We start from the raw sequence: 26,581 nt of genomic DNA on the forward strand, positions 1-26,581 counted from the left end.
CCCCACGGGATTTAGAAGTCTCCAAAAACACGCAGGACACCTAGAGGAGAGTATAAAGCACTTGGGCAGAAGCAAGCTGTGGGGTTGGGGTAGAAAAGAAAGCAATGAGAAGCTCCTGTCAAAGCCGTTGTGGATCACTTAAAGGTCTTAATAGTTTCAAGGCTGCTCAGACAGGGGTAAGCCATGATGGACAGACAGAACACAAAGTGGTGATGTGGGGGCAGAACGTGCAGGACTTTTCAGCCTTAGGTTAGCCACATTCCTGCAGTCCCTGTCACCTGAATCCCTACTGGGACAGGGTCCTGGGGACAAACTTGGTTTGTGCCTCATTTGCTGTTCCCTCAGAGAGCAGCAGCAGCCTATACTGTTTACTGCAGGTGGATGGTGCTCTGACAATACGGATGTGACAGACGAGCCACCAACAGCAACCAGACAGCTCTGAAAGTAGTTCTGGTTGCTCTGCGAGGAGGCTTTGAATGCTGCTCCCCCTCGTTTCCTTCTAGCCCTAGGTAGCAGCTGGCAGCCAACACGAGCGTAGTGCAGAGCTCCAGTGCCCGGGAACTGGACAGAATGTGGTGGGGGAAAGTTTTGTGTAAAACTGCAGGTTTTTCTGCAGTTTGTTGTTGTCTGAGTCCCTGTCTCAGTTTGGGGATGACAGGGGTAAAGGTTTGTATAATGTCTGGCATTTCTGGAGCAGTGGGACAAGTGATTGCTGTCAGCTGAAGGGAAAATACGAAAATCTATGGAAGCTTCTCCCATCATTGTGGCATTTGGGTAGATCCTCTGAAGTCTGTGAGGGCCATATTTGTTACCTCTTTCCTTTCGCTGGAGTTAGTGATAAAGTGTATTTCCCCTGCTTCATTCTGTTTGTGAAACTCTGAACATCTTAATATCTTTGAAACCTTTACATATTAGTAAAATATTGTTGAAACTGGAAAATGTGCTCAAAGGGGATATTAACACTTTGTGACCTTTTCTGCGTTGGATAGACAAGATAAAGACTTTTTATTGCTTGGAGCAAAGAGGAATTATTTCCCTCTCCAAATTTTTCTAACAAAAATAAATATAAATCCCCAAATATCCCACAGATAAACTTCTTGCTTTTGAAATAAATTAATTTTAACTTTAAAAAAAAAAAAAAAAAAGGAAAGAAAAAAAAAGAAAAAAGGAAGACCACAACCACTCCCCTGGAAATCCCATGCTGCAAGTGAAACGTTTCATCCCCTAGTGCAGGGGGTGGGGTTGATTCCAGGCAAATCCTGCAGCCCGCAGTTGCAAAAGTGGCTGGGAGCAAAGCTGGCATCTCCCCTTCCTGCCTTCCTTAGCTCCACACCTTTCAGATATCCCCAGACCCACGGATCAGGACTGGAGCCAGGGAGGTGTCAGGGAGCTGTTTCTCTGCACTTCACCCTAGCTCAGGACAGGGGCTGGCATGCATCCTGGCACTGGGTTTGGCTGGTGGTGGGGTGACCCCCATAAATCCGTAGGAGTCCCTTTGCTAAAACATTCTCCTGCTCATCTCAGCAAGAAGCTGAAGGGGAGAGGGTGGGTGCACGGAAGGGTAACGGGAGAGCAGTGCACAGCTGTTTCTCTGCCCGTTCTTCTTCCCCAGACGTGGAAGCAGTGGCGGCGGAGCAATGCCCCGCATTCTTGCCCACCTACACACATGCTTCCTCCGCATATCCCCACGCCGCCTGCTTACCGCAGGCACTGGAGGCTGGGCTGTAAATCCGCTCGCCAGACAGATCCCTGACACCCTGGCTTCCACCCTCCTCCTGCAGGCCACGTGCCTGCTGCTGGTACATTAGCATCACCCTGGAACCAGCCTGGAGATATCTTAGGAAGAACAGGGAGCACTGGGGATATCACAAACCCCTTTTCCTCATGAGCTGACCACCTTTGAGGTCTGCTCCTGCAAGAACTCCATCTCCCAGTGGGTTTTCTCCAAGGCGGTGTGAATGGGGTTGGCCAAATACCACTGAGCCCTGCGAGCCTCCCAGCTATGCACGGGGCACTGGCAATACGCACATGCACACACCCTGTGGCTTGTGTTTCCACTGCGGGCTGTGCTATGCAAGGAGCGCCCTGCAGCTGAGAGGAGTTCAGCGTGGTTTGACTGCAAAGGCTGCTATCTCTGCCCAAATTCATCCCAAATTGCTCTTCATTGGGAACCCACAGCTCAGTGCTGGCTGGAAAATGGGGAAAATGGGAAGCTGGGGCTGGAGGAGAGGGATGAGGACGCTCTTGCAGGTAGTTTTTTCCCCACTGTCATCAGTGGGCTCCCATGGCTCCAATTTTTGCATCTGGGAGAAGCAGAAGGTGGACATTTTCAGCCATTTCAAAACACAGCCAAATCTCTGTGGGAGGCTGAAAACGTCCAGCTTTCTGGGAAAGGCGGCCCGATGCTGTGCGCGCTGCCAAAATGAGCCAAACTGGGAACCATTTGCATTTGCCCAACCCCAGGCATGAGGGCTGGTGAGGACTTTGGGCAGTTGGTGGCCTCTTTTGAAGTCCGTATGGAAATGTCCTTGCTAGACACCCCCTCCCACTGGTGCCTTGCAAGTAAGAAGAGAGCCCTGCTCCAAGCTACTACTACTCATTACAATTACGCGGTGCTGCTTTTTTTTTTTTTTTTTTTTTTTTTTTTAAGTTAATTGTGGTTTTTCAAGAGAAGATATTCTTTTGGTGTGAATTACAAGCTGGAGACTAACTGCCTCTGCTTGACTGGGATGCTGCTAGACATGTTCGGCACTGGAAGCAGGAATCACAGGCTCAGTAGTTTGGGCTGTAACAAACCTGTGCTTAATGGGTCCGAGGAAGCAAAGGGCACATGGAAGGGCATACTGATGTTGGGTATGTCTGGTGAATTTCCTTCAGACATTGCTGATTTGGGCTTTTTAGACCTTTGCTGCTGCGCAGAGTTAATGTAGTGGAAGAGCCAGGGTCAGGTTCATCTTCATCAGCAGAGGCAGCCCAGCAGCACCAGTTCCAGGAGCTGCCTGTGCACTTCACAGGGCCCTTGGGACAAGCGATGTGACCACACGGCATGCTCTGGGCACATGCCAGGTGAGGAGACCGGCCAAGACCACAAGGACAGGTCTGAATCCCTGGGGGGGAGCTGTGCAGCCTTCCCCTGCTCCCACCGTGCTGGTCCTGGCACACGGATCGTGCTGGGAAAGGCACTTCTCCAGCTCCTGTGGAGAAACGGGTGGAACAGGAGTCCTCAAGAACCACGGTTTTCATGCAGCATTTCCTTTTCATGAGACTTTTGCCTTCTAGGCTGAAATCGAGCAGGAAATGTCAACTCTTTCAGAATCAGTGCACTCATGATGGCTTGCATAAAACCACTTGTGCGGAGCTAGACCCCAGAGGGCCATGCTAGAAGAAATCCAACAGGCTTCTGGTCTGTCCCTGGGCACAACCACGGGGTCTCAGTGATGCTCCCACATGGCTTGTAGTAAGGGCCTGAGCCCTGCCTGCTGCCTCCCAGCCAGGCTGATTATCCATACACATCCCTGGGGGTGCAGATTGAAGCTGAGTCCTAGAGCCAGGGGAACACGGACCCAAGATTTGCCTGCTCTGTGTGCTTATTCCGGGTCAGGCAGAAGCAGCGTCCAGCAGCAAGGAAATCCTTAACTTCCGTTAATAAACACAGCCTTCATCTCCAGCCTCTCTGCCTTGGCAAGTGCCACTTGTCATAATGAAAGTTGCTCGGACTTGGGCAGGGTTCAGCCCTGCGAGTTTACGGGATTCACAATTCACAGATGTTAGGAGCTATCAGGCCGAGTGTGGGTGGAGAATGTCAAGTCTGAAATAGCTCCCTGCCACCCTGGCACAGGCAGCAAAGAAAATGTTTCCACATGACATTCTTCGAACCAAAATTTCCTACGAGGAAAGAGCACAAGGGGAAAAATAGGAGGCAATCGCTGCCTTCTCAGAGGGCTTCTGACTTTTGCTCGGGAGGTTGGCATTTGTGCTGACATCAGCACAAAAGATGCACAGTAGGTGAGCTATCGGGCAGCACCCTCCCCTCTCCCCACACACAAACATACGTGTCTGCTTAAAGACGTGGCCCCGTTGGTGCATAGATATATGTGTGCTATTTTTTCCTGCTGGAATCCATTTTAATTTAGCTCCTGATTCATATTTCATTCATTCTCCAAAACCACAAAACCAGGATAGGTTTACAGCCTGTACTATTTGGACGAGCTGTGGAGGGGGAAAAACAGGGGAATAAAGCAGGTTGCTTTCCTGAATGATCATCTGTGTCATTACAGAAAAAAATAAATAAAAAATGGTGGGGGGAATTAAAGATTCCCTTCTTGGCTTGTAGTTTTCTTCAGGAAGATCTGATTTTCCTTTCACCTTTGGTAGTCTGGTTTAGTGGACTTAATTTTGCTCATGTTTCTTTAGGCTTCAGTGGCTTGAAAAAGACACCATGCTTATTTTCTTTATTTCTTGCTTCTCAGGATCTTTGAAAATATTGTAATTTTTCATGTGAAAAACATTTATATTATTTTAAGAACACTAACACAAATACCTCAGCTCTCAGTGAAAAGATGCAGAGCAAAGCATTACCAATTACATCAGATGTTTGAGGGATAGGGGAGGCAGGAAGGGGAGGAAGAAGAGCAAAAGTTCAGAGTTAAATTTAAATGAGGAATTTCCCCATATTTTGTCATTCAGCTTTTGAAACTATGACCACAACAGACAGTTTGAACTGTGACAAGAGAGAGACTGAAAAAGAAAATTTCCCCAGGCAGCGTTACGCAGGTATTAGCCACAGAGCTGACCAGGAAAGCTTTTAAAGCACGACAAAATCCGGTGTGGGTGCTGCACCCAGCAGAGGAAACTCCGGCCATCTGGAGAGGAGGATGACCATCGGCCACAGCAGTTTGCAAAATCGCAAGAGCTGCCAAAATTAAACCGTGAAGTCAGGCAGGAAGGCGACCAATGATCGGCGAGATCAGAAGTTCAGAGATGCCCCAGATGAGCTCCCAACAACAAGTGTGGCCGACGTACTCCCAAGTTTATTAAGGATGTTGAGAGGAGGGGAAAATATCCCCGCAGAAGATGCCCAGCTGGCGAGGAGGGACTGGTGGTGATGCTCGGGTCACTTGATGAATCCCATTGGCCACGTCCCCGGGAGATCCCACCCATCTGCAAGTGCAAAATAAATCTCTAAAGTTGTATCTCGTGTACCACTTGACCTTATTGCTTTTAGCCGGCTGGCTTTATATCTATTTATTTATTATTTTTTTTTGGTTCGGACCCTAAGAGGGGCTGGAAGGAAATGAATTTTGAAGCGGCACCTTTCACCACCCTGCAGTACTACCCCGATCCCTGCATCCAGCGGTGAGTCCCTGAGCGTGACGTAACCCCCTCCTATCGCAGGTTTGATCTCGGTGTCTTGTGTAATTGTTAACTTTCCTGCTATCGTCCGGCGGCAGCTGGGCTGCACGCGGAAAAAATGTGCCGCTCTCTTCATGCTCAGTGGAGCTTATTATTATTTTTGGCTTTCTAACAGGTTACTGTTTAATTATAGGCATCCGCTTAAGATATCAGCCTTTTCCTCTCTGGCGTTAGAGGAAAAAATATATGATAAATAACGTGAAAGCTGATAGTATCTTTTCCCTGTGTTTTGTAGGTGAAGGTTACTCGGTGCTTTGCGACATGCAGGAGTTGCTTTTGCTTTCTATAGTGTGTTTATTTGTTTCTTTAAACGAAAAGCTCGTGGAAAGAATATAAGCTTAATTATTAAGCTCTGAGATTTGGGAATTTAAAGGATAAATAAATCATTTAAAAGATGCAGAGAAGAAAAAACATCTCCTAAGAGAAAGCGCTTCTCAAAGAATATTTTTTCACTCCGTTTAACAACCAATATAGAGCCTGACAACCACTCTTATTTTAGCTTTGTTGTTAAGCTGTGTTTTATAACTTTCCAGCAGATAAAAGAGCATGTCCGCATGAGGTATCACCGTATCACATTGTCGGTTTGTTTGTTTCTCCCAATAGGAGCTACTATATTTAAGCATGTAAATGACATGTAGATGGTATTTTTCCAGTCATAAAGTTCAGAGAGGTGAAATCCTCCGAGTGCAGTCGCTTGTCAAGCTGCTTTAAGGCTACTTTCTGGCTGTGCTTTGCAGAAGCTCTGCCTGGGGTCTCACCACGGCATTTGATCCGCGGAAGGGTTAACTGTTAACTCATCCTCTGCACCGTGCATGTGTTGCATAGCCGTCTGCTGAAGAGAGGGCTCGGCCACTCTGATCTCTACTTTTTTTTTTTTTCCTCCCCTGCTATTATGACTTGTCGCAGTGTTGTTGTTTTTCCCCCTTAATGTGCAGGCGCCCGGTGCCACCCTGCGCTCGGCGCTCCTCGGGGCCGGTGGCAGGGAAGGAGAGGAGGGGAGCTGGGACATAGCGCGCGGTCCTTGGCTGTGCTGCCGTGGTGGAGGAATGTGGAACGGGGCCGGGGGTATTGGTTTCCCCGGCGAGACCTTCCACAACACGAACACGGGGCTGCGAGGCCACGCACTGCTCTCCCAAACCCAACCGGGAGCTGCATGTGGCCAGGAGGAGAGCAATGCTGGAGCAGCGCCCATCCAGGAGGGCAGATTGGGGATTGGAGCAGTGGGGTCTTTTATATATTATTTAAACATTGGAAAGCTCAGAGATGCACTAGCAAGGGTACCTGAGCTCTGGGACAGCTTTCCAGATGCTGTGAACTCCATCCCATCCATCCCATCCTGTGTCAAAGAACGGGTTTGTAGAATTGGCATTGCGACTCAGGCAAAAATCCCATCGGGAGCAGGAATTAAAGAATAAAATTCCCTTGGATGTCCTTTATAGAACTATTGGAATGGGTCTTTCTTGCCTTTAAATCTGTATCCTCCAGCAAATCAGGCCTTTCTCTAGAAATGCAGCTCCTTAGCAGCACGAGGGGTTTCTGTGAGTGACCATTGTGCTGTGGGAAGCCTCGGGACAGCTTGGGACAGATAAAGTTTGTGACACCCCTCAGTCATAAAACCTGATCAAGATCTGGCTTAGAGTAACAACATGTCTCAGCTGTTATGCATGTCTGTTTTCATGAACTGAGAGTGGCATTTGTCCAGATATTAGCGGCCATGCTCTGCATGGTCAAAATCAGCTGGAAGTTGCTCCCTGAAATAATTTTCTTGGTGTGAGGACATTCACACTTTGTGCTTTAAGATCTGTCAGTTGGATATCTTTCATGATACGCTGGGTGACATTCTTCTGACTGATTTAACAAAATTAAACAGTTTCATAATTGCATTTATTTTACAGTTTGAAACATTTTTGCTTTGATGTGGTCAAAGTGCTTTATTTAGCTAATACTGATGCGCTTCTTTGCAATTCTGGCTGAATGAATATATCTTTCCTTAAAATTATATGTAATAACAACACAAACAGCAAACCTAGAACACTGAGCTGAGGCATGCTGGCAAAAAAAGCAGTTGTGAAAAGTGTTTGAAACCCTGTTGAAAAGGGAGGGAGGGTGGTCATGTTGACATCCCAGTAGGTCTGTGCCCTGTTCCTGTCCGACCCTGCTGGTTGCATGGGCTTCCTTCCATGGTGGAGGTGGCTCTGGGTTATGTGTCCCAGGCTGACTTCTCCAGCACCCATGGGAGGGGATGGAGGGGGAAGAAGTGTGGCTTAGACTTATCCCCTGCCATTGCTTTGTTTATGAATCCTTCACTTTGGGGGTATTTGGGAGGCAGATGGGTTGGGAGCCAGCTGAAACATTTCCTTTTGTCAAGAGATGAATCCAGTTCACGTTCAGGAGGGTTCACTGATGTGCCATTATAATGCTTGCATGCTTACTGCCTGTTGTTTCACCACACTGCATCCAAGTAGTGCGGTAATGCAGTGCCACAGATGAGAAAAAGGGCTGGGTGCCTGGACTGGCAGCACTGACCCTTCGGGTTTAGGCAACCCCAGTCCCACTCTCAGCAGTTTCTGCCCCCTCTCTCTCATCTAGGCTATTTATTTCTTTGCAAACGTGTTTATCAAAACAAAAGCACTCACTGCATCACACAAAAGGACAGACAACTTGTCTGGGACATGGGACAAGCAGTTTCCTCCTGTATGCACCCTGCTGGGGTTTGGTGCTGGAACTGCACCCAGGTGAGAGGGACACAGGGGTACGGGGCACCGATGGGACTTACATCCCTGTGCAGAAATGAGGGGTGCAGGCACATCACGTGGCTGCCTGATGTGAGCTTGGATGGGTACATTCAGACTCAGCTCTCCCTCTAAGCAGAAAGATCTACAAGATGCTAAAACTGAGCAGCAAGAGAATCAGACAAAAACCTCAAAGTTTTTCTGCTTGTTTCCCTTATAAAAGGATTGACATGAAATGCCTGAAATTGGTGATAGAACAGGCTCAGTGCTCTGACTCCTGACCCAGGGAAGGAGATGCTGTAAGGACAGAGGCACCTGTACTGAAGCCTGACCCCATGAATTGTTGTTCGGATAGTAACGTGGGAGCCAAAGCTCATCCTTTGCTGCAGAAAACCCAGGCTAGCTCTGAGTCATAAAACAACTGATGTGAAACGGGCGGGATTTCCACCTTCCAAGAAGTGCCCACCTAGCTGCAGTTGAAAGACGCTAATGCAAGAAGACGGCACTGTAATTATGATCAAAGTCCAGCTGTTGAGAGCTATGTAATTAGTTTCGCTCTCCAAAGCTGCTTTTTTTTTTTTTTTCTTTCTTTTTTTTTTTCTTTTCTTTTTTTTTTTTTTCTTCCAGCTAATGTCTGGTTGGGGGAGTGATGTTTACAGATAAGTTACTTGTGTTCTTGGAAATAATGGTCATTAGGCTGTGCTTTGCCCAGGAGCCCCCTCCTTTTGGAGCTGTGGGGAATGCACCTGCTCATGCTCTGCACGGGGTCCTGCCTGCCCTGCTCGCCCCCTCCCCGCGCCCAGGCTAATTTCGGGTTGCCAGTGTTTTGAAGGCATTTGCTGTGGCTCGCTCCTCCCTTCTGAATGAAAGGCCCCTTGCACTAACTACTCTTTCCTCTTTCATTTCTGGTTTTGTGTTCTCAGCGCAATGTGGGCCCAGCCTCCCAGATCTCACTAATAACGGGGCCGTGCGGGAAACTGGTTGTCTGAGGCATGGCTCTGGGTTTTGGCTGAGGAGTTGCTAAGAATAAATAAATAAATCAAAAAGAACACAACAATCAAGCAAAGGAGAAAACAAGCAACCGATTATGTAGAAAATCTGGTAGAAGAGAATGAGGGAAACTGTCAGAAATTAGTTGGGCACGGAAGGAAGGGAAGGGCACAGCAGCAGCATCTGCTGGGTGCTGTATCCAGACAGATTTTGGTGAGCAGGGCCAGAACTCCTGGGTTCAAAAGAGATCTTTCATCAGGAGCCTTGCACGTGTCACTTCACCTTTCTTCTTCAGTTCCCACACCTATCAGACAGGGCTGGCAAACAGATGTCAATTATCAGATAGGAGCCTCGCCAATGTTAACGCTTGCAATGCAGCATAAATGTGAAAAACTCTCTACCTCTCATCAGTGCTGATAGGCAATGCTCTCCTGTCATTAATGATTAGTAATTAAACAGCAGGTTTCCTCCCTTTGGGTTGGAAGGGGGCACGCTCAAGCAATACAAGCAAGCTGTCCCTCCTGATCCCAGGCAGCAGTGAGCAGCTGCGTCCCTTCACAGCCGTGAATCAGTGCTGGTGTCAGCAGCAATCCTTTCGTTTGGATATTAGCTGGGGTTACTGGGGCAGAGAGGTGTTTAAGCTGTAACAGGTTAATATCTTGCAGGAGGGATTCATCTCGTATGCAGAGCTCCGCAGAGCGCTTGCATTTAGGTAACCAAGTGCTTTTCCTCTTTCCTCTTAACTGTGTGGTGCTGAATAAAATAACCTAATTCCAGGCATGACAGGGTTGACAAGTCTAATCTGCTGTCACCTTTGCGATGGGAGCCCGGATTTGCCATACTAGCAGAGAGACCTGAAGCCACGTGGCTTCGCATAGGTCTTTTTGCAGAAACAGCCAGTGGTACAGCAGGTACTTTCCAAAGACACAGAGAGGGGCCAGAAACGATCCTGAGCAGCTCGTGGTGTGTTCGGCATGGTCGGTGACTTCTGGAGGAGCAGGGTTGGCTCTGTACAGGAGGGAAAAGTGGAGGGGAGCTGGGGAGAGGCTTTTTTCTTGGCCTTGGTGCACTCTCCTGTGTGCAGGAGGTGGTGGTCACCTTCATGGCTGTGCTCTCACCCCTGGTAGAAATCCTAAGGGGGTTCCCTGGCTGGAGCAGGGGTGCAGGAGGGGGCAGCATGTGGTGTGCAGGTTTACAAAACACGGCTCAAGGGCAGCATTTTAACTTCATTTCTCTTAAGTTCTCTCTTCCAGCAAAGCCCTTGTAGTCTGCTTTTCCCTGACTGCCATCCTCTATTTAGTCCCGACCAGACCTCTTTGCTCTGTGTCAGAGAAACCGCGTTGTGCTGAGGCTGTCACAGCCCCTTCCCAGTCCATGCCAGAGACATCACTTTTCTCTTTTCCTCTTCAAAGCAGTACAGGCTCTTCAGAGTGTCAAAAAAAATAAAAAATATATATATATATTATATACATATTATATATATATATATATATATATATATATATATATATATATATATATATTTGTCTGCTTGGAGGTCCTTTTAGTGCTGCTTAAAGGATTAAGGGGGAACCAAATTGACCGTTTTCTGTTTTTTCCATCTCTCAAAGGACTGGAAGGAAAATGCGTGAAGTCTTTCATGTGGTCCTTTTTCCTTTGAGGAGAGAATACCTAATTCATAGGATCTTGCTCAACTTCAACTTCCAAAAAAAAAAGCTGAAGAGATTAAAGAAACAAGTTCTCAATAGCTCATCTGTTTAGAGATGTTTAGGGTGTTCGTGGTACGTGCTATAAATATAATCCCATGCTGATTTGTGTGGTAGCTCCCTGATACAAGCTGACTTGCAACAGCTCCTCTTATAAAACAGGGATTTTATAATCAAGGAGTAAGAAATCAAGAAAACCTGGGTATTTATTTGGTGCCTTCACAAGGAACTGAGCTCTGAGCTTGTTGTGCACTTCTGTGAAAACCTCCGTGGGAACTCGGGCATTGTGGTGGGAGCCAGCAGTTACACTGCCGTACACATTTTCACTTCTGTTCTCTTTAACTTTTTGAGGAGCTGTAACTTGTGATCAAAACTGAAATAATTAGAAGGAAAATGCTTCATTCTAATGAATTTCTGAGTGCTGTTTGAATAGGTCTGCTGCTAATAGATAGGTAATATCATCCCACATGCCTGTGTAGCTTCACAAAACATCTGTACCTGTTCCTAGGGCTTACCCGTGTGTTCTTGGTGCCTGATTGCAATGACTTCCCGTGGTGTACCAGACCATCACCCTGTGGGATTTTGCTGCTGAGTCAACTCCTATCAGGTGTTTGAATGCCACAGGTGGCCTGACACGATGAACGCTGATGCAGATGAGCAAGGGGAATTCAGTTAGTGCATGGAGCTATAAAGGGAACAGCCGCCCCAAAGAGTGAGCAGGGGGAAACCCTGCCGTAAGCGATCAGGGGTTCAACAGGCTCTTTGCAACACAAAAATAATTCTGTTTACGAAACCTTGCTGTTGGGAGGTTAAAGATGCCTATTTAGCATGTTGGTCTGCCCCTAAGTTGATGCATGCTGAAACAATGCGTGGAAAGAAGCTTGCAATGTGAGCAGCAGCTCTGAGAGATAGCATGAGCATTAGGTGGACAGATAACACAAGAATAAAAACATAATGTTATAAAAAAAATCCTTTACATTTTCTTCCATCTTTGTTCATTTTTATTTTTGAATTTTTCTTCTCAAAACATGCAGGCTGGCAACATTACTCCTGTTGTTGGTGGAGCTGGGAATTCTGGTGTACTCACAGCACTCCAGGAGCTAGTGCTTTAAGATAATCACAAGCAAAAATGATAAATCACATTGGGTGTGGCAATGTATTGATAAAATTATGGGGAGCCAAGCCTGTAATTTCTTAACACCAGGCATAGTTGCACAAGTGAAGGTTCCGTGAGCACGGCAGGTATTGTTCCCACACACTCTAGCAGCATTTCTGATAAGCAGTTTACTTGTCCTTGTCTTCCAGGACTGTAATCTGTTATTTCTTTGTCCTTCATCTGCCCTGTCTTGCAGCTAATTTGTGACACAGAATAAGGTTTTTGCAAGTGCTCCTATATTTGGGAGAAGGATTCTCTCTGCCCTTGGGCTTAGCAATAGCTGGCCTGCCACAGAGTTGCTACAAGCTGAAAAATGCAGCCAGCATCATATTCAGCAGAAAACCTCATTTTCCTGTAGGAACATCAGCGGTGGCAGGGGTAGGGAATGGAAGATTATTATTATTATTTTTTTATCATCTAAAGTACATTGGGTTTAGCAGACTGGCTGTGAGGTAACAAGTGAGACCTTCAACCAAATTCACTTTGCAGGACTGCACCTAACATCTGTTTTGCTGGTGTTTCTGGTTTGCATTTTAATTATTTACTGAACCACAGGATGTTGCTCTTTGCAGTTTCCTGCTTTTAAAGAGTTCTAGGGACTTTCTGCATTATCGTGATGATTTACTTTATTTTTGTAAAATTCAACCTTCCCGAGAGAGCTTGAGAGGCTTTGTAAGTCCCCTGTGTGGTTAATCAATAAAAGAGTTTGTGTAACCAAAGACTAAGGTGACTTTCGGAAGAGTAGGTGCTGCAGGGAGCCAAGACTCTTGCCTGAATGCTCAAAATGTCACGAGTCTTTTGCAGCCGACAGTCTGTGAGACCCTCTTGTCCTAAACAAGAATCACGTATTTCATGTTTGCAGCCTAGGAAGCTGTCCTTCTCCTCTTTGATTATGTTTGTATGACTAAATGTCCTGCCACACGTAGCATCCCAAGGCTGAAAACCAGCATGGGCTGCAGGATTTCTCTTGCTTTTCTCCCTCCCCATGGGGGGACTGAATCGAAACCTGCATGGGATGTCCCCTTGCTGGGATGTCCCCTCACCAGTCCCTCCTCAAGGCAGACAGGTTTGGGGACTGTCTGCCCTGTGTGGCTGGGGACAGCAGCATCTCAGCACCTGCTGCTCATCGTGCTGGACTGCCCAGTGCCTTCCCCTTGGGCAAACCAACCCCAAGAGCTGTTGGGAAGGCCCTGGCAGAGAGAGGGCTGGATTCCTGCACACATCAAAAAATTCAAGCAAGGCTGCACTGACTGTAACAGTTGCTCCGTTCGCTTTCATTGTTCTGACAAGCAAGCTGCTCAGGAACCCAAAGAGGTCTCCCTGGCACCGTGCACGTCCCTGGCTCAGGGGACTGTCCGTGCTTGTGGCAAACCCTTCATCTGGGGGCTTTCTCTTAGGCCTGCTTGGCACCGTGCTGCCGGTGGTTGGCACTTGCTCTGTGCGTGCTCAGCCCTTAGGAGGAGATGCTAATTCCAAGCTCTGGCCTCTTTCAGAGCCATGAGCATCTCGTGAGAGCCCGTTCCTGATACCCTGGCTGCCTCTCTGAAGCTCTGATGCGCTTGGCTGAGTTATTTTACCATCCGTAATAAATACAGCGATTTCTGGCTCTATGTTGTGGTCTCTGTGCTGGAGGTGGTGGAGGAGGTAGGCTAGTGAAACCTGAGAGATGTTGGCTGCACGCAGCACTGCAAAATTTTAGCAGACAATAGTTTAAAGAGGGAAAACCCAGGCCTCCTCGTTTCCTGTGGGAAATACTAAGAGCAAGCTCCTTGTTAAAAAATGGACAGCAACAGGCTGCTGCAAAAAATATTATTAGGTAAATGCTCGCAGGAAAATGCTGATAAGCAAAGCTCAAAGGGGGGACTGGATTCAGAAAGCCTCAGGAAGGTCTCAGGTTTCTGACCATAGTTTTTTCAGAACTGTTTAATTTTCCTTTTTCCATACCTAAAATCACTGCAGTGCAGTGATGAAGGCCTGTAATAGCTGTATTTTGTCATGACTGTAATCTTAAAAGTGAACTCACACTCATGTTCCTGGGGTTGTTTTGTTTTGTTTTCTGTTACTAATCCTTGGTGTTACAGAGGTCTGGATAACCAGAAGGGATGGGGTTGGCTGGTTTGGGCTGGTTTGGGCATTTAATGCCTTCCTTTCTCCTCCTTCACCCCAAGAAATGAGCTGCCTGATGAAATCAGGGGCTCCCTTTGTACTGCAAAGCAGTATCTAAAACTGAGCAGGTGAAACATTTTTATTTTTTTTTTGTAGGCCAAAGGGATTTCTTTCTTCTTCTTCTTCTTCTTCTTCTTCTTTTTTAATGGACTTGAATATGTTTCTGAACACTTTCCCCGTAAAGTCTACCTTGCAATTCTTCTTTTCAAACTTGGCTTAAAATTACCTCAGAATTTCGAGGGCTGGGCCTGGATTTTCCGCTCCTGTCGCTTGTGAGACTTTCTCGGTGCAGCAAAGCTTTCCCCTCCGCCCGGCAGCTCCCACCGCTCCCTCTCCAGATGAGCACCACCTTTAAGCATCGCTGCAGATAGGCTTGGGGCGAGGACTGGCTGCAAAAGTGAGTTACAACATAACACAATTGTGAGTGCTTCCTAATCGGTTTGACAGTGCTTTTCAAAAGTGGGCGGAGATTTAAATTTTCTTTTACTATTTAAGTCGGGAAAGGCTCAGAACAGTGTCTCCCTGGAGATGTACAGATTGCCAGGAGGACCCTGTGTGCTTTGCAAAGCTGGTGGCATTGCTGTAGCTCTGAAATGGAAGGGCAAAGACGGGCACGAGCCCCAGCTTCCTGAAGTGGGTTGCTCAGGCTCATAGGTGTTTTTTTGGAGGTCATGAGGGCTCTGTATCCCATACTAGCAAGAAGCAGGCAGGAAAACGTCTTTTATGGTGGAGGACGTGCTGTGGCACGGCTTACACCTTGGCCAGAGCGTTGTCTCTCTCTGCCCCTGCTGAGAAAGGGAGTGGGTGTCTGGGCCAAGCAGAGGGGAGGGAATGTCCGCGGCCGGGTGAGGAGGTAGTTTCCAAGGATGGGTGAGAAGCTGAGGGTGGAGAAGGGGGTGTCCAGGGTGAGTGGGAGATAAGAGAGGTCTGGGAAAGTTCACAGGATGCTAATGGATGGAGGAAAAAGAAATAGGGGTACTTTGCTGTGACAGTTAGGCATGATGCCTGATGCTGGTGGAGTAATTAGCTGCTTGAAGCCCTGAGGACAAAGAAACGCCTCTGACATGTAGAAGTGGTCACTGTTGTCAGGCTCGTAATGATAAGATGTAGATAGCAGACACAGTGGTGGGTTCCTGGGTTGCTGCTGATGTTCTGAAGCTGTCTGGCTTCAGTTTGCAGTGGGCTGTGCAGTGCCCAGGCCGAGAGCCCCTCAGCAGGGCTGTGCTGGTGCTCGGAGCACCCTTTTCTCCCCAGGGAGTTCTGCTGGAGCAGGGTGCTGGCGTGGGGCTGGGGCTGCAGTGATATAACGTGCTTCGAGGGGACGCCGCGAAGCTGAGAAGGTTGCATCCACTGCGGGCACAGTCAAACGCAAGATGACTCTAAGTGAAAGAAGATGATGAATGGGAGAAAATCCCCCTCGTGTTTTTCAGCATGGTGAATGAGGAGGATCATTCCGTGCAGGCAGTTTCACTTTCTTTGATATAGGTCAGTTTTGTCCTCGCACTGAAGGCTCGAGCAAAGAGCAACCGGAAAGCCGAACCATCCTTCCTCCCCCTTTCTGCTCCACTCACACACATACATTCCCAAAAGAGAAAATTAAGTCACAGGGAAACTGGGATGCACTTACAGCAGACTCACCGGAACGCTGTTTCTTTGAAGCGATGCAGTCAGCATTCCTCTGAGACAAAGTTGCTTTAATTCCTCTAAATCTCATACACCTCATAGCCGAAGCAGGGTTATGTACAATGCAGGTATCATTTCCCTAGAGAATAGGAAGAAGCTCCAGTCCTCCCTAGGCTGTTGTTGATAGATGCTGTAGGGCCCCAGGACCCCAGCAGAGTCACAGAATCCTTTGCTACTGTTGCTCCTAGCTCCACTCACGTGCTCCCCAAATCTCCTAAGCTGGAGGCTGCTTCTGAGCCTGGGGTTCACCATTTGGGCAGTTAGCCTCCTCAGTTTTCTACTGCACATCTCTGTTGCTGGATCAGTTTTCAACTGGCAGCCCTTTCCTATAACCCATGCTGTTGTCTATACATATCTCATTAATACTGAAGATGGAAAACATCCAAAAGATGTGGGATCTGGGGGAAAAAAAAAAAAAAAAAAAAAAAGGATGACCATTTGAACTATCAGTGAAAGTTGTATGCTGTCTCAAAATAATAATAATAATAATCCTGTGTCAGTGTTTGTTATTCCTTAAATTTGCCCTTCCAAACCCATACATCCATCACCCTTTATCTGGAACTACTTTATAGGATTGACGCATAGGAACAGTGTTATATGGGAAGACAATCTGAAGGATTTAGGGAAAGTGCTGGAGATCTATATTGCAGAAAGCTAAATCTGAAAGCTGGGCTGGAAATCTAAAGGAGCATGAATTATGCCTGCTGCTCAGCAGGACCTGCCTCTGCTGCAACGAGAATCAGCCTCTCGTGGGCTCCCTGTCTACCTATGGGCTTTCCTTTTGCTCCCTCTGATCATGGCAAGGAACACGACTGGTTGCAGAAGTTCTCCATTGCGTACTTGGCCAGGCAAGGGTGACTGGGGGGGCTGAGCACGCTTCTCACTCTGGGGAATTCCAGATGACGCTGCCTGCCAGGCGCACGCCTGTCCCGTGCTGCCAGACCCCCGCTTCCTTCTCCTCTTGCACAGCTGTGCGCTTCATTAGGTAGCGATGTCTACAAATCACAGCAGTGTTAAAATGCAGAGCGGGGGGAATTCCAGCAGGACGAGCTCTGCCAATTCCTCGAGTTTCAATGGTGAGGTCCGAGAAAGAGCCCCCTCCCCGCTTTAAGACTACACATCCAAGTAAGAGCAAGATCCAGGCAGCTAAGCGTAGTTCCCATGAATTTATAATCATTTGTTTATTGTTCTGTTTGATGACCTTCCACGTGTAACCGGAGAAGGCAGAGACCAGCACGTGGATTGGGATTGCTAGAGCCAATCTGAGGCTGCCGACTGCTCTGCTCTGTGTCTTGCTTCCCTACCAAGCCCACACCTCGTGGCAATAAAGAGCTAATATATTAATATATGCATGAATTAGGGGCTGTTCAGTGGTTAACTGCTGTAAGCACACAGGAAGAAAGGTTAGGTTTTAGCCTGGACATCTGGATTTGGATCCTGTTTGTACCCTGAACTTCAAGTGTGGTGTAAAGCAAGTCACGGCGTTTTGGCAGCCCTGATATTCATTCCTGGGAATCAGCATTTTGGTGCCTAAAGATAAATGAAGTCTGGGGTTTGTTGTTATAGGAAGTGCAGCAAGTACTGTACCTGAAGATATTGAGTCTCTTTTCAATGTCTCTGCCTAGACACCCCAAATCATCAGTTCCTTTTGTGCAGCACCAGGCTGGCACTGAGGTGACCAAGGCTGTATTTCTGGCTGCACGACTGGCTTGCTGAGTAACCATGAGTAATCCTATGACCTCCTGGTGCCTTAGTTTTCCCACAGGTAAAATGGGAGTAATTATTCTGTCTTCCTTTGTAGAGCACTTTGAGAGCTATGAATAAAATGAGACACATTAGATATCATTATTTAGACATTATTAATTATTCTTTTGGTTCATTTGTATACTGTGGAAGTGCTTTCTTAATAAGACTAGATGCTCTCTCTGCATCAAGGTTTCCTAAGCACTCTACCACCAGCTCCTTTAGAGGAATATATATTATCAACAAATAGAAAAATCCGTAGCTTACAAAGACAGATTTCTCTGGCCCCATCTGCTTTGTCCACTGACTGAGTACTACAGACCCAGTGACAGAAAACTGTACACCCACGAGAGGCATTTGGTGGGGAGAAGCAGAAAGAGCTATTCTTTAACTTTGCCAGTAGACGATAAAAAAGCTCCAAATCATTCTATTTGTCCCAACTGCGAATGATTTCTTCCCACAAGATTTCACACTGTGGTTTTATAATGCAGAGAATCAGTATGAAGCCATGAAGCTCAGAATCTATAAGCCTCACTGACAGTTTATGAGAGTTTGCACACTGCAGGGGGGAAAGAGAAACTCAAAAAAAAAAAAAAAAAAAACACTTGCCAGAGGTGCTGAGCTCCAGGGAAACTAAGGAAAATGGGAGGTGCTCAGATCTGAAAGCCAACCTAGAAATTTCACTAAGATATCTTACTCTGATTTCCCAATGTAATTAGCTTTAAACCTTGGGGGTAGTCTAGAGAGCATTGAAGTGTCCGAGTGTGTTTTGGAGTGGAAACTGAAGAAAACTATGTTATCCCCTGGCTATGGTAGCCTTATATTTGTAAGGAGATTGTGGGTCCTCAGCATGCACTACAGGGGTGCTAAGTTGTGCCCTGCATCAGGTCTAACCCTGTACAAAGCAGGAGAAAAAACAGGAAAGAAGAAAGCAGGACACATCTGCCTTTAAGGTCGAGGCTACACAGGAGGGTCTGGGCATGCTCTGTATAAAACCCAGGTCTTACTTTCTACAGGACCTCCTGCCTTGTCCCAGTGGTAAGTCAAGCCTTAACGGTTTGGTTTTAGCCCTTTCTAAGAAAGGTTATGCATAGTGAAAGTTAGCTGTTTAGGTGGGGAATGCTGCTATATTGCAATAGTTGAGTTTAACGTTTTTCTGTCGTTGTTTTCTGGGGCAGAAAGAGATTTGTTGTTGTTGTGTGTTGTTGCTTCTCCTTTATGTTTTTGATGTGAACGTGGGAAGGGGAAAAAGGTAATAAAGAGTAGAAAGCATGTGGTTAGAATGAGATAGTGGGAGCTGCAATGCCTTGCTTTCCTTTGGCTTCCCCCCTGGCTCAAGGGTGCTGAGCTGAGCAAACAGCGCTGTTTCTACCAGACTTGGTAGTAGGGATCCTCAGCAGTGTTGATGGACTAAAGCTTGTGAAAGCCAAAAGCTATGCTAGCTAGTTTTACTTTGTTTTATTTTTTAAATGCAAAGGTTAACATTCCAAGGGAGTTGTGTTATTTGGTGCTCTGGTGTTATTTGTTGTGTGGGCACAGCTAATGCTGCTTTCCCTGCCAGTTTGCAGAGTCCTCACTCCTCAGTGTGATGGCAAACTGAATCAGCTGGGGTACAGCCCCACTGTGGTGGGGAAACGATCTTCAAATCAACAATGTTCAAATCAACAGGGTGAATCCGGCAAAGTGCTTTCACCTGGAGTCTGGGCTGTGACTCCTTCAGCTCGTGCAGGATAAGCAAAGTAGGGCTGGGCTAGGCCTCAGCAGGAGGCTACCCTGGGAGCTAGTGGCTGAGGAGTAGTGCCACAGCACGGTGCCAGCAAACCCTGTGCTCTTGGTGAGATTATGTCCCTCAGAGAAGATTTAATCTGCTATTTCTTTTAATTAAAGATACCTTGGTGACTTCTAAAGGAGAGGGTTCATGAGTGTGATGTTCTGTTCAGCTCCCAGCTTAATGGGGGCTATAAATCCCTCTGCAGTTCCACCTTAGTGTGCTTATAGCTTGTGGCAAGCTGCCTGCTGACTACTTCAGCCGTTAATGCAGTGAATTAAGTGTATAGTTTGTGGATTTAAAGCAGAGGGCGGGCCTGACAGGACTTACCGGGGTGCTTTGTCCTGTCACAGTCAGTGTTTTGGTACAGCAGGCTGTGTTTAGCAGCGCTATCTCCTGTGATGCGCTTTGGTATGAGTGGCTGCGGGTGAAAGGGGTGTTGTTTAAGTGTCTGTTAATAAAATAAAAAAAAAAAAAACAGCAGCTGGTAGGAACAATTTAAACAATGCAAAGTCATGCTCTCTTGTGATTAACTTCAGGCACTTGGGGATTATTTTACTGAAGCTGAGGGCTTGCTGATGTGGGGAAAGGCAATTAATTGGAGTAGTGAAATTTGTGCATGGATCTTGCTCAGTCTTCAGCTGTTTTTTTGTAGTTGGAGAACAAATTTGTTTACTTTGGTAAACTGGTAGAGGCTATTCAACTATCTTAAAGCCTGTTTGTTTAGGTAAATAACACCAAGTTTAGAGTTTGGTAACATCACAGGGAAGGAAACAGTGTGGTTTGTATACAGAGAGGGTTGAAGGAGTCTCAAATCTTGCTTCTGTGAAAGCATTAACCAGGGAGCTTCTGTTGTTTGATATGGGGAAATGTGTCTTTTGGCCATGAAGTAAAACCTGACGAGCTTTTTTAGAAATAGTATGCTAGGAGCTTGGCTGGGGTACAGGTATGAAAATGACGCAGCTGGAAAATCTTTCTCCAGAGAAGACTGGAGTTGGGTTTAGTACAGGGACACATCAGCTGTGTCCTTTGGTGGTGTGATACAACACCCTGAAAGCTTCAGAGGTGCAGAATAAGAAGCTTTCTGGCTCTATCACCCTGTGCAGCTAGTGTCTCCCTCCTCTCCTGTGCTGTGGGGAGTGCTAGGTTGGGGTAGGTGTGTGAGAAGCAACTTCTGTTTTGCTGCTGTGTGGGGCTGCAAAGGGAGCAGAGCTGAACTGGGTGCTTGGTCTTCTTGTGACCTAGGACTTTGTGCAGCTGTGAACCAGAGCTGGGACATGTCATGGCATGCAGCAACCTCATTGCTCAGAGGATTTTCAGAAGAACAAAGGTCTCTGAGGACGGTCTTTCATGAAAACTTTATTTTTTTGGTGAAATTGGTTCCTGTGCAAGTAATAGTGAGCTAGTGTGGCTGGCTGTTGTCAGTACCTTGGGAATGAGTTCCTAAAAAGTGTTTGTTAGCGTTTAAGTCAAGGCCACTTGCGATAAGTGGCAGAGCAGCTGTGGGTCTTCACCTGAGGCCAAGCTGTCCTGTTGCTCTCCTCCAAAGCTTGTTGTAGCACTGCTGCTCAGCTTATATAGCAGGCTTTAGGCTAGATCTGTTTGTCTGGGTTTCTATATGGCACTCCTGAAAGTGCCTTACCAGACTGAAAGCCTGAAAGGAGTAATTTCTGGTACTTTGTGGGATAACTGCTGCTCTCGGAGGACTCGTGATTATTTATTCACATTTAGCGTGGGTATGTGCTCACATCAGGGAGATAGAGATATTAGCTTTGGTACTTTTGATATTTTTTTCCCCTCTGGATGTTTTAAAAGGTGGTGCTTTTATTTAAAAGAGGAAAAAAAAGATGAGCAACCTCCGAAGTGATACTTTCACCTATTTTTAAGGCACGCTCAGCTGTGATCTGGGGGCTGAAACCACTTGATTTCTGTTAGTTTTCTTAAGCTATCTGCCCTTTTCAGGCAACATGCAGTTTGTGAGCAGCAGCAGTGAGGAAAACCCAGCTTTTTGCAGACCCGAGTCGTTCTCAAAACGTGAGAGGCCTTTTAAATTCACTAAAGAGCTAGATTGCTCCTCTGACAGCCGTCAGTAATAGATGCTTCAGGAAAAAAGTAGAGCAAAAGAACAACTGTAGTTTGTTCATTCATCCATCTGAAACACTTTATTAATTTTGGCAGCTTAATAAGTTAGGGTCTTCCCTGCAGTTTGTTTAGACTGTTGTGCTAAACAGCACCAAAATGTGCCAAAACAAATGTTAGTCTAATTCTCCTTGGAATCCATTTATAGTCTTGGCTCCTGTCACAGCTGCTCCTCTGGCAGGGACTACTGCTGTTTACTAGCATTGTGGTGAAACAACCCTTATATGAAAATCTTGTGGGGTGCCCCCATCTTTGCAGGAGGAAAAGCGATCACCTGACCCATGCTTTAATTAAGTTGAACTGAGAGTTTTTTGTCAAGTGCAAATATATTCGAGAAATTCCCCCTCGTGTCCCTGCAGCCGTTGAGTATTTTGACCCGGGCATAAAAGCTGCTGCGTTTCAATTTAGAAATGGGCCAGTGGGATGAGAATGTGCAGCTGTGGAAGGCGCGAGTGCTCCGGCTTCGTCACCGCTTCTCTTGGGCCCACCTATTTCTGTGAGGCTTGCGGGAGCTTAAGGGGATAAAAATGGCCAAGGTAATTAGCAGATCTGGCAGAAATCAGCCGAGTGGGTTCAGAAATGATTGGAGGTGAAAGGTGGTAGGGAAGCAGGCATATCCTGATGTGGTGGAACTTTGTTATATATATTTTAAATATGGCAAATTTTCAGATTTTTTTTTTTTAAGAATATTTGTTTTAGTCCAAGACCTCTGCTGCAGTGGCTAGGTGTAGGTGAAGTCACTAAATGATTTAAGGTACTGACAGATTTAAGGTACTACAGATAGCTGGGCAGAAGGGAGTTGTGCACCACTGAAGTGCTTTACCTGCTGCCCAAAAGTCCCTGCTCTAGGTGAAAAGCTCATGTTTCAGGAACAAAATGGAGGTGTTTTCCCCCTCTTCGGGATTCCTTATGATTCAGCATCCCAGTAGACGCAGAGGTATTTAACTTATTGAGAAGGGTGGTCAGATTCTCTGCTGTCTAAATACAGCATCTGCAGCAGTGTGGAATGTGCATTGTACAGCTGTGAATGTCCCAGGCATTCAGCGTGTCTCCTTTTTCACACAATAGCTTCTATTTATGGGTTTTCATCGACTTGGTCTCATGCATTCAACATATCTTTGTGTGTTTTTTCCTTTTTTTTTTTTTTATTTATTTTGTAAGGTTTGTAGAAACTCCGAGCCACTTCTCCTGGAAGGAGAGTTACTACCGATCGGCCATGTCCCAGAGCTCGCAGCCCAGGGAGTTCCTCAGCCCAGAGGTGATCCAGCATATCTGGGACTTCCTGGAGCAGTAAGTAATCCTTCGGTGGAACCTGTGGAAGAAAGCATTTTGGGATGGGACGCTTGTGCAGTTAGGTTGCTCAGGGAACTGACGTTGGGGATTTCAGAGTCCTGTGTACCTGTCACTTAGAAGATGTGGGTGTGAGTCCAAGTGACAGCTCTTGAGCTGTGAAGAGGTTCTTTATCCGGGCTATGAGGAACAGATGCAGGGATCATTCATGACACTGGCTTTCTTTGAGACTTTTGGTTATTGTGGCAACTGCTTTCCAGCATATGACCACATAAGCTGGATAGGTGACATTTTTCCCCCTCGGGAAATGGGGTAATGACTCTATTTCTTGATGTCCTGGCAGCAAGTTTCCTCCTTCCTCATGCCAGGAAGAGAGAAGAGGTGATGGTGCACAGTTCGCTGTCAGGTCCTTTGAAGGAAATAAACCCAACTGTGTTCCCATTCCTGACTTGTCATGACTGATACTGAGACAGTTACTGCTATAAATCCTCCCTTAGTTCTGTCTTTCAGTGATTTAACTCCAGCAGTCTTGCCTCATTTTTCTAGTCAAGCAAATAAAACATCCCTCCAGGCCCAGTCCTGCTCAGGGACTGCCACGGGCATGGTGAGTGGGTGCTCATTAGGAATCTCTTGCTTTGTCTTGAGACTGGGTCTTGATTGTGCCTAAATCCTCGGGGACGCCCTGGCACAGGGTTAGTTGGAGGGGACAGGATTTGGCCCCTTTTAACTGGGTTACTCTGTTTCTTTCAGGCCAATATGCTCAGTTCAGCCAATTGATTTGAACTTCATTGATGACCCATCTGAAAATGGCCCTACAAATAAAATAGAAATCAGCATGGATTGTGTCCGGCTGCAGGATACGGAGCTGAGTGACCCAATGTGGGTGAGTAGAGAGAAGGATTTCTTTAACCTTTGGAGAAAGATGAGGGGTTTCAGTAGAAACCCTTCCTGACGTGTTTCCCTGAGGATCTTTTACCCTTCTGGGTGGAGCTGTGGCTGCTCTCTATGATTGAGGAAGTTCCTTCTTGCTCTGCCTGTTGTGTCTCACCCATGAAAGCTGGTTGGGAGCGTGGTGCCACAGGCAACTGGTGGTGAACTGCAGTGCCAATACTTGTGGCTAACTGAGACTGGGAGAGACCCATGGAAAGGCTCCTCTGTGCCTCCCCAGGGCTGCAACAGACCAGCTCTTCTCCTGCTAAAGCAAAGGCAGCAGAGAGGGATGAGGTGGTGAAACAGGTGGAATTGCTGAGGAGTCTCCTGTGCTTGTTTTTGGCTGCTTGGCTCTTCCTGTTGTCTCCTTGCTTAGGGCTTGTTTATGTGGCCTGAGGGTTAAAATAGTTGTTTTGAGTACTGTTGCATTTCTGCTGACCAAGCGGTGAGACTCGAGGATGTTCTTAACTGACTTGTTTTTCACTTGTATCTGGCCTTCAAGAGAAGGCTTGGTTTCAGACCCTAATTGTTTTTTTTAGATTTGTGTCTCTAGATGGGCAGAGCCAGTGAGCATTTGTAACTAGTCTTGGCTGTGTGTGTCTCACCAGTGTACTTTGAGACTGGAATGCAGATGAGGCACTGGTGGTTGCTGGTTCATGTCAGTTTGTGCCAAAGGCAGAGCTCTTCTTACCAATAGCTCAGGGAAGAAGCCAGGTGCTGTTCTTGCAGGCAGGAGCAGGAGGTCTTTCACGAGTTTGAGCTGTTAGTTTCTGTTCTTCCTGAGTCTTGTATACTTTTTGGTATAAATCCTGTGTACTTTGAAGTTTGTGTTAGTGTTTGTATGTTTTCTTGTGCCTCTGTATTTCTATCCTGAGAAACTTAATTCCTTGACTAATAGAAAAACATCTCTTACGTGCTCAACCGTGGCATGTTTGCAGCAGAGGTGTTGGTTGGCAGTGCTTGTAACCCCGAGGCTTGCATCTGCAGTGAAAGGGTTCCCAAGTCACGCTGATGGCAGTCCCTGGTGCCAGAACACTGCCTGGCTGATGTGGCTGCTGAAAAATGGCACAGGATGGGGTAGTGTGTGCCTCTGCTTGCAGCATTGTGAAGGGTGGAAAGGCCATGTTGAGGTTGGGTATCTGCTTGGCTAATGTGGTGAAGCCATTCCAAGTGCACAGAGAGGTGACAAATGTCAAGTCTGGTCATCTTTTGGTTCAGTGTTCAGAGGGGCAGCGCTGTGTGTGTGCAAGCCTTCAGTCTGAGTCTGAACGGACACTTCTTGGCTTTTCCCAGTGCTGTAGCACAGCTCTAGTAAAATGGTATCTACTTCAGTAGCTAGTCCAGAAGGTTCCCCATGTTTTGAGGGTACCTACTTCTCAAAATGGGTTGCTTGAGCTAATTATTCTCCCTTAGAAAGCAATCCCTGATAGTTTATAAACTGCCAACAGAAGGTTTGCTCCTTCCATACTTGGACTTGCTGCATTGAGTGCTAGCAAAGCCTTTGCATTTCCAGCTCCTCCAAGCTGTCAGCAGAGTGCTGCAGTAGCTGGCAGGCTCGCCTGAAGCCCTTGTTCAGAGTCTCCCTCTCCTGTCTGTGGTGCAGTGAAACATCAGTGGGAAATCCCTTCCTCTTGTCCTCTCTGACCACTGCTGAACTGAGCACTGGGGTCAGAAGAGGAAGGCAGGCAGCTTTTGCTGTGAAATTATTTCTTGCTTATGATGGCTTTAATCCCAGCCTTGCAGGAGGCATCTCTGGAGAGGCCAAATTGCATGGTGACATCTTTAAGGAGTGTTTTTCACTGTCTTGATCAGCCAAAGGGGGAGCAGGGAAAACTCCATCCCATCCTTACACTTACTGTAAGGCAGCAGCTCAGAGCTGCTTGAGCCTGAGCGTCCCCATGTTCATTAACAAATGTTCCACTTTGCCTTCACGGGAAGACAGCACCTTCACTCAGTTGAGAGCTGCACAAAAGCCTTTACAAAGCAAAATATGCATCACAAACCTGTGCAAACAGCCCGTCTCTTAAAAGGAGGAAAGCTCTTTTTACTCCCCTTACCACCACCACCACCTCCCTATAAATTTGCAAACATCCCTGACAGGTGACAACTCCCCCTTGCAGAGCAGTCTGTGTTTGCTTTGCTGTTTCTGGGGCTCGCAGCCTCTGCAGCTTGCACTGGCAGGGAATGTGTAGCCTGGGGCAAGGTGTTTGCTGTTTGTCGTCTTTAATCTGAAATACCTTACAACCCTCTTCCCCTCCAGCTTCTCTTTTCCTTTGGATAGCTGCGGGGCAAGAGCTCCCCTTGCACCTGTCTCTCCTGTAACCTCAGCCGTGTCACTCCTAGACACGAGGTGCCGCACGCAGCTGATTGCAGCAAAGAGTTGAAGAGGGCAGATAAACACAAAGGAATGCAGCAGAAACAGAGGGGCCCTGAGAGATGAACAGTGAGATCAAGGCAGACTGATTTTTATTATTAGATTAGTTTTAGGAAAAGAGCAAGGCAAGCTTTTGTCCAAAATGTACCACCATCTGAGGTTTAAACAGATGCACAGCAAATAAGACTCATTTATTCGAAGCAATTGTCCTTCCATGGACTTGAAGACAATCCCACCAGGGTTTAAAATAAGTTTTGCACCTACACTCAGTTTATGGCTGAAAAATGAAATTTTCAGCCTTAAAAGATGTCTACCCTCAATCCCTGAAGTCTTTCTGCTGGGAGCTGTGGTTGTTGTTGTTTGCTTGTTTTGGTATTGCTCACAACAGAAGTGTCGGGGGGAAATGAGCTTCAGTGTTCAAAGCAGTGCCTGAAGAAGCTGTCCCACTGGTGGGCTGGAAAATGAGCGTGGATCCTTCCCTGCTGAACACCC

The 26,581-nt window shown here is 46.8% G+C and overlaps 1 protein-coding gene across 9 annotated transcripts in view; it reads left to right on the plus strand.

Moving 5' to 3' along the window:
• Nucleotides 1–26,581, plus strand: part of TP63 (tumor protein p63) — a 154,314-nt gene that overhangs the window by 47,305 nt on the left and 80,428 nt on the right. For 5 of the 9 annotated variants that reach the window (XM_068692077.1, XM_068692078.1, XM_068692076.1 and 2 more), the window contains 3 exons: nt 4,687–5,355; nt 22,657–22,785; nt 23,536–23,668. In XM_068692077.1, coding sequence (XP_068548178.1) covers nt 5,294–5,355; nt 22,657–22,785; nt 23,536–23,668 — 324 coding nt within the window. In that variant the 5' untranslated portion in view covers nt 4,687–5,293. Of the gene's footprint in view, nt 1–4,686; nt 5,356–18,496; nt 18,627–19,270; nt 19,423–19,744; nt 19,768–22,656; nt 22,786–23,535; nt 23,669–26,581 lie in introns of those variants that run through there. The other 4 variants (XM_068692082.1, XM_068692081.1, XM_068692083.1 and 1 more) reach the window with 4 other exon arrangements.

This window comes from Anas acuta, chromosome 9, assembly GCF_963932015.1.
Source record: "Anas acuta chromosome 9, bAnaAcu1.1, whole genome shotgun sequence".
NCBI classification, from domain to species: domain Eukaryota; kingdom Metazoa; phylum Chordata; class Aves; order Anseriformes; family Anatidae; genus Anas; species Anas acuta.